This window comes from Saccostrea cucullata, unplaced genomic scaffold (genome assembly GCF_032062105.1).
Source record: "Saccostrea cucullata isolate Sc308-1 unplaced genomic scaffold, CSIRO_AGI_Scuc_v1 ctg3770, whole genome shotgun sequence".
In the NCBI taxonomy this organism is placed as follows: Eukaryota; Metazoa; Mollusca; class Bivalvia; order Ostreida; family Ostreidae; genus Saccostrea; species Saccostrea cuccullata.
Window position 1 is genome coordinate 44,501 of NW_026933825.1, and position 14,187 is coordinate 58,687.

General features: G+C 34.2%; 1 protein-coding gene across 2 annotated transcripts; it reads left to right on the plus strand.

The window, feature by feature from the left end:
• The first annotated feature begins 5,050 nt into the window (after window positions 1-5,050).
• On the plus strand, window positions 5,051-12,378 carry LOC134239395 (uncharacterized). Of its 2 annotated transcripts, none has more exons than XM_062721564.1 (4): window positions 5,051-5,169; window positions 7,939-8,020; window positions 9,705-9,830; window positions 12,112-12,378. In XM_062721564.1, exons 1-4 carry the CDS (start codon window positions 5,102-5,104, stop codon window positions 12,205-12,207), a joined length of 372 nt encoding a protein of 123 aa, XP_062577548.1. In that variant the 5' UTR covers window positions 5,051-5,101; the 3' UTR covers window positions 12,208-12,378. The 2 variants fall into 2 exon arrangements, with proteins under 2 accessions (XP_062577548.1, XP_062577549.1); XM_062721565.1 differs by having other exon boundaries at window positions 7,939-8,011.
• Window positions 12,379-14,187: the final 1,809 nt, after the last annotated feature.

Below are 14,187 nucleotides of genomic sequence, written 5' to 3' on the forward strand. Positions count from 1 at the left end.
TGTAATTTTCAGATGAAATTTATTTTCCGAATAAATAGTAAAAGGGCTTGCCATATAGATCAACGGAATTCAGCCTTTCAAAGTTTTTCACGCTCTTGATTATTTATCTTACTTTTATACTTGGATAGCAAATACAATTTACAAGATTTAAGGTGGTTATTTTATTCTTGCTTTAAAACAGGTATATATCCGTGAATAAACCTATATACGACGTATATAAAAAGCACAAAGAAAATAACTTTTATATGGATACCCACTTTTGCGCCAGCCCGGGTTGAACTCTCGACCTACATGTGTACAGAATCTTTCTCCTAGCAGTAAGGAAGTCAAAAAACTTGCAGTGAGACACAAAAACCTTCATAAAAACTGTGGGTTACATCTCGGTACAGGGCAAAAAGCTTGTATTCGTTATCGTCAGATGTCTACATGTTTTTCCATTCTGGAGTAAAAAGTTATATATTTTGTCAAGTATATGAAAATGGCCTAATAATTAACCCGAATGTAGTTATTAATTTGAGAATACGGGATATTCTAAACCTTGGATTGAGATTTCCTAACTGCCGTGTAGTTGCTAATTAGTGGATCATATTTTATTTCGAGAGACTGCACTTTCTGAGGGGCGGAATAATGAAAGTTGGAATATTAGGCATACTGCTACATATAAATTGGTGATAAATGGCCTTTATGAATGATCTCTTTTACAGTCAACACTTTAACGAATTCTAGATGATATCGATGTTTTTATGAGATAGCATTTACCATTACAAACGCCAATGAAACAGGAGCATGGGCAATCTAAAGTTCATTTGTAGAAGGGAAAGGGAGCAAATACCATGGTTAAATCAATTAATAGAAAAAGCCAAATAAATAATTTTAGGGCGATGAAGCGTGCGCAACTCAAAGCGTCTCCAACAAGATACATTTTTTTGTCACCCGTTAAAACAGACGCGTCTCAGGACATATTATCGCCGCGCGTACCTAATCTGTGGGCGACTATGTTGTTACATATTGTCAAATGATACATTTAGTTGTACAGGGCAAATGTTCGTGAACGTTCGAGATCTTGCAAAACAAAACATGCCAGAAAAATTTATCGTGCCATTGAACTTTTAATTTCAAATGCCATTTAATATAATTTGTTGATTTGTTGATTTGTTCATAAAATGAAAACTCTAACCAATCTCTAATCACTCACCAGGAAGCAAAGGTGTCGGGAACCAGGCTAACGCCATTACACCATTACCATAGACTCAAATGAAACATAAAAAAGGAAAAATGAATGTTCTTGCAAATGACTTGGGCAATCTGCAGCTATACGAAACGTACGTTTTACATTTCAAATTTTATCTGGAAACATTAAGGCAAACCTTTTCACTCTTAGAGTTCATTTATTTATCTTCAGAGGGGTCCAAAATTTTCCGTTATTTCCTCATTGTGCATTGACGCCTTTTGGGATGTGCTAAAACTCCAAAAAGCAGACATTCTAAGTTCAATTTGAACTCTAAATTTCCATTAAAATGATGAAATTCTTCACAAAAATACGAAAGCCCAGAAGGCTCATTCGAGATTCGAGTTTCCAAATACGAGATTCGAAATTCGAGATTCAAAATTCGAAATTCAAGATTCAAAATTCGAGTTTCGAGATTCAAGATCCAAACGAACCAATCAAAAGCGGGTTCAAGATTTGATTACTTCCCTTTATTATGTTTTTACTATCAAGAAATAGTTCAATATAATTATATCAAATGGGTCATTTGATTAAATTACAATGCAAGAAAAAGTGTTATATATATTAGAAGGAAATTTAAATAATTAATGGAATTTTGATCAGCAAAAAATATTTTAATTTATATTATAGATTCTTAAATATTAAATAGATTTCATATATCAGGAGTATATACATTTTTGAATTGTCTACTAAGCGTCATTTTTATGAATTTCTTCTGTTAGGAAAACTACAGGTACTTGTGGGCGGGACCCCCCCCCCCCCCCCCCCCCCGCACACTCTCTTTATATTCAACCCAAGGGCTTACTGGAAATTTTTTTCACAAGATATATTTATTTAACTTATTCATCATGTATACAATAACAAAAAAATGTAAAATCCCCAGAATATTCGCTCAACATCCCCCCAAATACCCACAAATCATTATAAGAGAAAGATATGCCACTCTAGTCTGTTTACGTTGTACCCCCTCTGGTATTAAATGCATTTATTTTGTTTTAACTTTAAAAAGTTAAAACAAAATAAATGCATTTAAGAGGCAGTCCACCGAAAAACCAGGCAGTATTATACTGATAGGCGGCACATCGAATGTGAGGAATATTTGATATTTTATTGAAAACAACATCAATGTAGTCCAAATGGAATAATGTAATCGAAGAATTTGTTTGAAAATTGCCTATTTTGTAAAATATCCTTTTCTTTCATTTAAAAATGTCGATTCACACTGCAGGCGCAGATTCAGAAATTTTTCAAAGGGGGGGGGGGGGGTGAAGTATTTTTCAAAAGCCGGGGTTGAAGGCGAAAACAGTTAAAACATACGTTGTACACATACATGTAGTTAAATAACTCAATAGAATATCGATACAGGGTGGAGTATGGTTTTTGAAAGTGGGACGTTGATCAATCTGGGAAAAAGTACTTGTATACATTACCAGAAAGTTTTTGAAAAAGAAAGGGAAATAAATCTCCGAACCTGAAAATCCTATTTTGTAAAGGGAGGGTTTTTATTTTGTTTTTACAACCGAATTTCTTTATATAATACAACATTAGCCTTTCACCTTACATTTCCTATAGTAAAAACACAACGAAAAAATTGGAACTTTCTTATTTCTCTTTCTCTTAAATTGCAAATCCAAAAGGGGGGGGGGGGGTGCAACCCCCGTAACCCCCCCTCTGGATCCGCCACTGCAGTCTCTAAATATACAATGTATTTCTGTCTTAGTCCATGCTATCAGACTGACTCTGCATCACGTAATAATCCCACATTTTCTCCGTAAACAGCATTCTTTCTTGTAAAGTGGGGTAATAAATTGTGTTGTTTTTTTTGGTTTGGTTTTATTTTTTTGGTTGAGCGATTATTCTGGGGGTTTTACGCCAGCAATTTTTTCGTATTGTAAGGTTACACACAACAGAGAAATAAGCCCTGGGGTTCAATATCAAGGGGATGGGGGTGGGGTCGGGGGTCTTGTCCACACGTACCTGTGTTTTTCTAAAAATTAAGACAAGAAACATAAATTATATTGACGCAAGCGTCAAAAATCGGCCGCAAACCAATTAATTGTTCCTTTTATGGTCCCTCTAGATCCGCCACTACATTTCTTCTCTTTGAGTTGTAGCGGGAAAATTCTTGGCACATTGTAAAACGTGCATTATCCTCGTCTGCTAAGGGCCAAATCTTGTAATATTCTGTAGCCTGCTAAGTCTTTTAATGAATTAACATTTAAACATATGTTTCAAAATGTTTATATATGTACATATGTACACGTCATTTTAAAATAAATACGTACAACAAATCCCGTTTGAATGGAGAAAGTAAAATTGCGTAATATACATAACGCGGTCTTTGCTTTAGACTACGCCCAACACATGTCCTAATTTTCTCCGCACCTCAAACATGTCTAAGTTCATAAATAGGATTGGATGAAATATTTACCTCATTCTTCATAAGAAATTTTAATTTTATGTTTATGATGCGTTCTTCTTTAACCTTTAGATGCTCTTTTTAATATACTACTTATATTAATGTTAAATATTTTTTATTTAAATTGTTTTCACACCGCAAAAACGCACAGCGACTTCGAACTTTCTTATCATAGAGCCGACCGCCTCCTGGCCGGTAATTAGTTGACGATACAAAAATATAATACTTCTGATATATGTAATCTGTTTAATATTTAAGAATCTATAATATAAATTGATATATTTTTTGCTGATCAAAAATCCATTAATTATTTAGATTTACGTCTAATATATATAACACTTTTTCTTGCATTGTAATTTAATCAAATGACCCATTTGATATAATTATATTGAATTATTTCTTGATAGTAAGAACATAATAAAGGGGAGTAATCAAATGTTGAACTCGCTTTTGATTGGTTCGTTTGGATATTGAATCTCGAAACTCGAATTTTGAATCTCGAATTTCGAATTTTGAATCTCGAATTTCGAATCTCGTATTTGGAAACTCGAATCTCGAATGAGCCTTCTGGGCTTTCGTACAAAAAGGCTTAAGTTAAGGATACTTTCATAGTCAACAATCAAGCCAAATTTTTATTTACTTTCAACAATAAATTGGGGACAATTGTCAAAATTCTTCAACTTTTGGAAGTTTAATACACTTTTATATATTTCATGTTTCGGACTTTATGGAATTAGATCACGTGAGTAGGCCGTATGAATATCCCCACATAAGTTTAAATACGACACTTCATTTCTTCAACAAATTCATCATTAATACTTCATCATTTAATATGCTATTTATTTGTGATTTAATACCCCTTATAGTAGCAATGTATATTCTTAATGATAGGAATGTGTTCATGAAATATGTGGAAATAAAGAACAGCTTACAAGCAAGTCCATTAAACAATGCAAATTATGGAGCAGGGAAAACACGGACATCAAAAACATAAGAGGAAGAAAGTGAGCATCCCTTGCCAACTGATCACAACTACAATTCATCCAGTCAACAAGGAAAGTTTACTCCTCCCAGGCACCTGATCCCACCTCTAGAAAGTCTAGGGGTGCGTGTTTGATGCTCTTTTCTCATATTTGCATTGTACGCCCAAATTTGCAGCCCTTCACCGGCAATGGTGACGTCTCCATATCAGTGAAATATTCTGGAGAGGGACGTTAAACAGTATACAATCAATCATACAATCATATTTGCATTGTTTATAAATATTTTGAGCATCATTGAAGAGACATAATTTGTCGAAATGCGCATTTGGTGTATCGACATTGGTACCTAATATGATTTACACGTCACTTTTATCATTCCTTATGTTATACACTTTACATATTACGTAAATAGTTATTTATATTTGTTTAAGTTAACGCTGATCACATGGTCCTGTCTTTTCACTATATGATATGCATGTTCTGCGGCACTTGTCCTATGAAACGTCTACTGCTGTGATCAGAAGGAAAAGTCATCTAAGGTAAGAAAGTGTTGAGTAACAATTTCATTATCAATTTAACATGTAGAACATGGGTAACCTAATTTGCAGGATAACAATTCCTTTTTTATGTTACATAAAAGTCTTCAGCATTTTTAATTTTGAGAAAAAATGTTTTTATTCTTGATGTATGTTCAGTTGTTAACTCTTCTTTATCTATGAAATCACTCAACAAATTATGATGGATTTACTTATTTATTACATTTTAAGCATCATTATGTGTTGTTCTTTCAAATCAAGTTTTTAATTAATACTGATAATCTTTATGTTAAGGCTCATTTTGTGAGAAAATAAATATTATATAAGAAAGCGATTATTATAATTAAATGGGTAGGCTTTTTTATATATTTTTTGGTATTTAATCAACCCGACTGAAAAACTGTTTTTGAGTTTTGATTGTAACGAGTTTGATTTATAGTACACAGGGAAAAGCGGTTGACAAAAAAGAACAATTTTCAATGGGTCTAATCTGGGTTTCCAGTTACTGTTTTAATTTTCAATCTTCTTTTTAAGCAACAAAAATATTTACAAAAGTACAGTAGGTAGTTCTGAACTTCTTGTTAAGCAATTTTTCTGCCAATTATATACCACGAAGACTAATTAACTTTACAGTGCATACTGCACGGAAACTTCTTTTAAGAGGTTTAATTTGTTTCTGCTTCAATTTAAATGTGAAAACAATTTTTCTCCAGAGACCTGTAAATCAATCTTTGAAAATTTTTAATATAACACAGTACTTTTTGCACATTTTTGGATCTCAACTAGAAAAAAAAATTATTCAATCATATAATCATGAAATATAGAGATAACATATAGTAATTATTTCAATGTCCTTTGAAACAATACAAATCGAAAGCACGAAAGCCCAAAAATATCAGGTGGAATCAGGTGCCAAGGAGGAGTGAGCATCCACCGCTAACCGGTCAAACCCGTATTGTACTCCTTCATCGTAATGATCGAAAAAACGGGAAAATCATATGACAACTCAGTGTTTGAGGAAAACACATAACAATATGAAAAGAAATATCAGTCAGAATTTGATTAATAATAGGTTGTATTGTATTTGTTGACGAGATCAGTGTATTGGCCATAAAATTGTGAAATTATGACTACAGTCTCTGTTGGAATCCTTGTTTCATCGACTGTTTTTGCCTCTTTTTACAAAAAAAAAAATGTTCGTACGAAGAATACAATCTTTCGTAATAATTTAACCGAACTGAGTCTATAAACCCTATATGCAGGTGATAAAGATATGTTGCTACATAATTAAGGGGAAGCTGACGATTGAAAAGTTGAGATATTTTAATATTTATTCTAGAATACTTGTGTGTACAACCAGAAATAATTTTGTAAACAACAAGGTAAATATATTTACAAGTTTCACTCGAAGAGCAAATACGGACCTCTACATCTTTAAAGGTGAAGTCAGGTGCCATTGAGTATTAAGCATCCCCTGCGGTCGATCACACTGGTAATGGGTTCCGTGTATTTACGTAAAACATCACCTATTAGCATCTGACAAACTGTTTAATACACGGCAGGTGTGACCGATCTGCAGGGGATGCTAACTCCTCCATGGCACCTGATCCTATCTCCGATAATTTGGAGGTCCGTGTTTGCTATGCTCCTATTTTGTAAAGTTTAATAGATATTTAAGCTCGAATAGTGTTTGTTATAATTATTCCCACATAGCTTATGCCTTCAACACGATATCAAGATATATCGACGACGTATTGTCAAGTAACAATGGAAATTTCCAGTCCTACGTCGATACGATATATCCTGGTGAGCTTAAAATAAAAGATCCACAGAGTCTGGCACACTGTTTCCTATTTGGATAATTTTCTTGAAGAAGACGTTAATGGTAATCTAACAACCAAGCTAAAATAAACGTGATGACTTTATTTTTTCTATCGTCAACTTCCCTTAATTATGCAACAATATACCCTCATCACCTACATATGGAGTATATATATATATCTCAGTTTATTCGATACGCAAGAGCATGCTCTGCGTATAAACAAATTCTAAAACAAGGTAAATTATTGACAAGCAAGTTGATGAAACAAGAATATCAGCAGTCTAGCTTAAATTCATCATTCCGTAAGTTCTATGGTCGATACTATGACCTTGTCAGCAAATACAATTTATCATTGAGTCAAATGCTGACTGACGTTTTTCATACTAATTGTTAGTCCATTATTTATACACTGAATTGACGACGGATTTTTCCGTTATTTCTCGATCATGACAAGGGGCACACGGCGGCTGTGACCCGCCGTGTGATCAGCAGGGGATGCTCACTCCTCATGGCACCTAAACCAACGTCTGATGTTACGGAGGTCCGTGTTTGCTCTGCTCTTATTTTGTATTGTTTTATGGACTTTGATGTTGTATACTGTTTGTTATCTCCATATCCTTCTTGATTTAGCTAAAGAATCAATTTTTCTCACAAAAAAATTCATTGACACTATTAAATGCCTTAAATAACATCATTTTATGGCTACACAGTATTTTGTCTTGTGCGTTTTTGCATTTAGGAACGTAGGTTTTTGAACGAAGACTTAACACTTAACAGGGAAAAACGGAATGCCCCTAAACTTCCTTTAACATGTTTACGGAAAGGCCTGAACAGTCATTTCGGTGCATTTACAACACTGTTTAAAATCCAAAGAAATATAGCATAAATCAGAATAAACTTAATTAAAAATTTTCTTAGATATATTAAGTAAGTTGTTTTCTTAAATGTAGTTGTTGGCCATTACTGATCTACATGAGTGCAGAAATGAACGACAATAATCCAAAGAGACAAGATCTAAGTGAGGTAAACTGTGTTTTATTTACTGAGATTTTTTTTTGGATTTTTTTTATCTTTATAAACTCGAGAGGAAAAAAGAAAATGTGTGGTTAACTTATTTTATTTATTTAAGATTAATATACTATTGACAGGTAAATAATGATATGTTCCATGATTGACATTATTATTTCATACAATGCATCTATCTGATTTTAACATTAAAATCACGGATTATGCTAATAGTTGACATAAACAACCACAGAAAGTTATGGGGATGCAAAAATGATTCGTAAATTTCATATAGTGTACATAGGCGTCGAAACCGGTGTAGACTTAGCCCCCCCCCCCACTTTTTTTTTCCAAATATACACTTAGTATAGACATTGAACATTGTTTCGTAGGTTTAGCTCCCCACTTACCACCGACACGTCGGAGTATAGGTAATAAATGGAGAAAAAGGTGTAGTTTGGAAAAAATATTTGGTAGTGAAGTTAGATACCCCCCCCCCCCCACCCCTCGAAATAGGATTTTCGTGTTTGGTAAATTTTCCTTTTTTTTATTTGAGCTTGTCAGGTTTTTTAAGAAGGTATACTTTTTTTTATTTACACTAAGCCCACTCCCACTTTCAATTTGCTTCCGACGCCAATGGTGTATGACTACCATTCGCATACCTACATTGCATTGAACGAAACAGGTAATAACGAAATGCCTAAGGGATGCCCCCCCCCCCCCCATATGAGCAATAAAATTCGACAAAAAGCATTTAATGTACAAGTGGTTGACTCATGATGTAGATATCGTTTCAATTCATGATTAATATCATAGTATGTTCTACATGTATGAGCAATTTCACTATATAGTCGCTAGCAATGTGTGTGGTGCGCAACCGTGCGTTGTCTTGTTACAGAAGGGTGTAACGCTGGTTGCTATGAATGAAAGGAATGAAGTACAATCTCGCCGAGGTAGCTTTAAACCATCGCCACCATCAACAATGATTTTTTTTCATGTGTTGTAGTTCTAACCCAGCCAATAATGATCCCACGGTCTAATCAGGGACGCTGAATAACGCATGAACGCATGCATCAATGTACACGAGACAGTAGGCCCGAACACGACCGTCACAGACGTCAAGGGATTTTGATTCGTCCAAAATATGAAGCGCCAATTGTAGTCTATTACATAAGTGTGACGTCTTTATAAATATCTTGCGGACGCGACGTCACACGCGGGCATCCTGATGGTGGGCGGTTCAGAACGGCGTCTTTTGCTGATACCGTCTCCATAAATGTTTACAGCGTCAATATATAATCCATACCGCCTTGTCACATTTGAGTAGCTTAGTTTTCAGCCTCCCAATAACGGACATATCATTTTCAGTTGTGCAATACACACATAATTAAACATATCTCGAAAAATCTTATTCTTCCTGATTTTGTACATTGAATTCTTTTTATGATTGCAATAAATCCTAATTAATTGCTTACTACATATCTTTTAGACTCAAAACTATGAATAAAAGGATTGAACACAGAATTTTAAGCGTTTTATAACCATCAAAGCGAATCGAGCATATATAACAAACTGAGTTCTCATAGTTTATCATATTTTATATATTGAACTATAATTTACAGCTTAAAAAAGAAATCAAGAAAAAATTTAATGTTTTTCTACTAGCATTTCATTTACATTATTATGCATTTCTCTGGTTTCTATGTGGCAGGAAAAACAACTTGAAAGAGTGTTGTGTGGAAAGCAGATGTTTGAAAAAGCATCAGAAGTGACGAATACTCTAAAGAAAAAGAAAAAAATTGAAGAGGATGAGGAGCACCATAATACATTTTCAAGCGTATGACGCTCTATTTAGAGAGATTAATTTAAAAAGAACTCATTCAGGCCAAAAAGAACTTATTCAGACCACATCCTATATTAAACGTTAAACCCCTGTTACACCGGGGCTGCGTCCTCACAGCGACTGCACGGCGTCCTCAAAAAATGCAAAACACCGAGGTGATCGCAGTAGAGTCTCCTACAGCGCCGTGACAACGCGGCGAGATCTCCACTGAACGCCGTAGGGTCGCGTAGGGTCTTCTAGAACGCCAGAACGGTGATCACTTTGGGCATGCTCAAAGTATGCGCCGTGTGATCGCAGTCTGATAAGAACGCAGTAGAAACGTAGTATGATTGCCTTAGCAACGCGGTGAGATCTCCAACAACGTAGTGGGAGCTCCGTAGGAACGCCTTGAAGACGCACATGATCGCGGCACGAACGCAGTGATAGTAAACTGCGCTTCCACGGAGACCTCACGTTTCTATCGCGTTTTTACGGCGCTTCTAATGAGATTTTTCGTCTTGTGATTTTTTTCGACTACGATTACTCGGACACAGCACGGAGTTGTCACTGCGTTTATTGCGCTCCCATGTCGTTTCTACAGCGTCCGTTTGCGATAACAATGCACTTTCACGGCGTTGTTAGAGAGTTGTCAGCCAGCTCACAAAACAAGAGCAATGCGATCATATTTGATCAGCAATATTTCCAACGTATTTATTGCACTAAGAGTATTTAAGTGAAAAAAAAAATTGGAAGATAAAATTACACCAGAACTTGATCTGTTGTTTCAATTGTTTCAATTTTTTGTAGAAAACTTTTCAGTGTGTTTATTTTTTTTTTTACATTCACAATAAAATCAAAGAAAATCTAACAAACATCTGAACCAATAAAATTGAAAAAAGGAGTTTAATCATAAAACTATTGATAATTTAGTACTAAATTATTTAAATAGAACATTTTTTAATCATTAAGAATATTTCTTGGCATGATTAGAAGTCTTTTCATCGTGTAACTTGAATCTTTAAACAAAAATGTTTTACATTCCTTCTGAATATATTTATATATCAATGAGTATAGAACGCATTGTGAACGCATTGTGAACGTATTGTGAACGCAGTGTGAACGCCGTAAACATGAGATGAACACTCCTAACGCGCCGTGAAAATTCCGCGGAAGCGCAGTCAATCGCCGACAGATCTCCATGGGACCGTTGAATCGCGTCCGTCGCCGCATCTTCATTTTGTGAAAATTTTTACAGAAATTTGTGCAATTTTCCTGCGATTCCACGCGATTTTCAAAATTGAACAACGCTGTAATGACTCCGTTTGAACGCAGCTTGGTGTGACAGGGCCTTTAGACACAAATATCCGCTGATAATTCATACTGGTCAAGGACGAATAAACTGAAAATGATAAATTATGGAAACAAACAATAAAACAAAAAGGAACAAAGCTGACTTATCATATAAAAACATTAGTCAAGGTGAGCTGTGAGTAACAGGCTTCAGGGCCACCAACCTATAAAAATCTCAGCTGAAATCTCAGCCTCAAATCTTAGATTTCTACCTCATCTGAGATTTTCCAAAAACACCGTGCCATCAACATTTCTAAGATTGGTCTCACGTGAGCTGAAATTTGAGAAAACCTCAGCATTCGTGGCCCCGAAGAAAGATGTACTAATAATTAATAATATAAATTGCTTTGGAAATAATTAATTAATAAATAATTAATTTCTGTGTATAACACACTTTAGACACTAAACTGTTTTTCTCTCATTTTTCGATAATGCTTGAAAGTGAAAATATTTTACACCTTATCTACGACTTCATTTCACCCCTTACCTTCGACTTATTAATTCCAATCAAACTATCCCCTGCCATCCTTATTTTATTTTAATTTTAGTAGGTCGTTCACTTATCGTTTCGTACCGATATTTTAATGCATGTATCATAAACCGAATCTTCGAAGAAGTTATCGGTATGTAACGGTATATCGTCCAAACCCTAATATTTTCTAAGGATTTTTCCCGTTTACCCGATCATGAAAAAGAACACATGACAGATGTGCCTAGTAGATACAGGGGATGTTCACTCCTCCAAAGCAGTCAATCCCATCTCTGCTTTTAAGGATATGTTTGCTCTGGTTACAATTTGTATTGCCTAATTGAACCTTGAGCATGATTATCTTAAAAATTGTTGCCAACAAATTATATCTGCATGACACCGATCTTTGAAATATTAAAAGGGAAACTATTTTAAGAAAAGTTTTAAAAATCAATTTCATCATCATTTTATTTCAAGGAAAAAGCAATGGACGAAGATGAGCTTGTGAAACAGTATGTAACTAAACTTAGCATTTTAACTTTTATTGACTCATTTAAAGTCTTATTTTTGTAAATCAATAATTATTTTCTCATGATCATTTTCTTTAAATTCCTTTTTAATACGAGGGCCGTTCAATAATTACGCGGACTTGTTGCCAAGAAAAAATATTTTTGGTGACATAATTAGGTAAAATGTCACACATAGTGTAAAAGAATATTTACTTTTATGGTCTTCGAAAAATCATATCAATCATTATAAAAAATGCGAGCTTTCATTTTCTCAACATTTTCCACCAGAGCTCGAACCTGACCAGATCCTACTCAGCATAAGTATCTATGTACCATTTCTTATCAAGCTTAAAATTTATGACAAAATTATAGCATATTATTTTTTGTTTTTAACCCAAAAGCTACAAGTATTTATGAGATACAGTGTGTGAATTGGTCTCTTTCAATAACGTTCTTAACAGTCTTCCATGGTCTTTCTACCCCCTCTCGTATTGCCTTTTACAACTGTCTAAGCTTCTAAATTACAATTTGCTCTTTGTGAACAAAGGACAACTCTTGTTTACTACATGTTTTATCATGCATATTTTGGATTGTTTCTGGAGCATTGAAATAAAACTTAATTTGAAGCCCTTTCCAGTGGAAAAACTGTCTCATTTCTACACTGAAATTAAATTATAAAGAATAAAGCTTATTTCAACTTATATTATACGATATGATATAGCTTGGGACAGTTTTCGCTTTATTATAAACCGCGAAGCGTAAACTGTTCCAAATTATATTATATCGTCTAACAAAAGTTGAAATAAACTTCATTGAATTTCCTTAAATAAATGAGTAAAATTTTGTGTTCCGAATGTTCCGACAATTTTTTTTGTCGTGTTCCGTAATTTACCATCAGCGATATCAAAGCAGCGATAGCTTTAGAAGAAATTTCAAAAATCCAAAAATGTTGCCCAAAATTACGTTTAAGATATGTTTTTTTTTATTTTTCGTAAATACTGAGTAAATGATAGCAGAGTCCGCGTAATTTTTGAACTGCCCTCGTAGTATTGGGTAATGAAGTACTATTCCTTGAAACAGAGTCGTTAAAAAGTTCGTATTCTTTTTTATTTAACGTCACTAGTACATGTATATTATAACCAAATCAGATACACATATTTCAGCAACAGTTTCAAATAGCTTAATTTAAAAATTGGAATATATCTTGATATCTGTTAAGAAATGAACATATTTTATATATAATAAAAACACAATTTTTGAGCGGTAGAGACTTTTAAATCAGACGATGGATGGGCTGCAAAAACAGATCATATTTAAAAGCTTGTCAATTACATATGTAACTAGTGCTAATTGTAACGGGGACCGTTACAGATGTTACCCAAACGCTCCCCAACTCCCTTTTGTTGCCATATTCCCTGTTATCTCTATTAAATAAGAAATACTTTATGGAATTTAGACTTAATCAAGGTCTTCCAAGAAAAATACAAAATATATTTTAAAAATAGGCATTGCACGCGTGTTCATGTGCGTAACGACCATATTATCTTGTCTACACTATCTAAAATTTTAATAATATCAAAGCATTTAATCCAAAAGTATTAAAAAATGCACTCATTCGAGTGTATTGTTTATTTTACTCATTTCACGTGCACGCACGTGTAAGCACGTGCATAATGACTACACCTTCTTGTAGGAGTCCCTTATATTTATCCAAGTTCTAAATCCCATCCTGTTTGGTTGAAAAACAAGAGAGTTATAGCCATTTGAAGTTTCAGCCAATCAGATTGCAGCACACGTGCAAGCGCGTGATTTCATGAATATTTTCTATATCATATTTTAGGATATCGTAATGCATGACTATGTTTTAAATTTCAAAGCATTTCGTCAAAAAACAAAGGAGATATAGCCATTTAAAGTTTTAGCCAATCAGATTACAGCACGCGCGCATGCGCATGCTTTTATTAAAATTTTAATATATCATGCTGTAGATCTTCATAATGTAGGACCATGTTCAAAATTTCAAAAGATTATGACAAGAAACAAG

Bases quoted from the DNA above. Each gene is read 5' to 3' on its own strand.
- LOC134239395 (XM_062721564.1), top strand. From the start codon at position 5,102: ATGCATGTTCTGCGGCACTTGTCCTATGAAACGTCTACTGCTGTGATC. The intron at 5,170-7,938 runs GTAAGAAAGTGT...TCTTAAATGTAG, and splicing joins AGAAGGAAAAGTCATCTAAG to TTGTTGGCCATTACTGATCT. The intron at 8,021-9,704 runs GTTTTATTTACT...TCTATGTGGCAG, and splicing joins ATCTAAGTGAGGTAAACTGT to GAAAAACAACTTGAAAGAGT.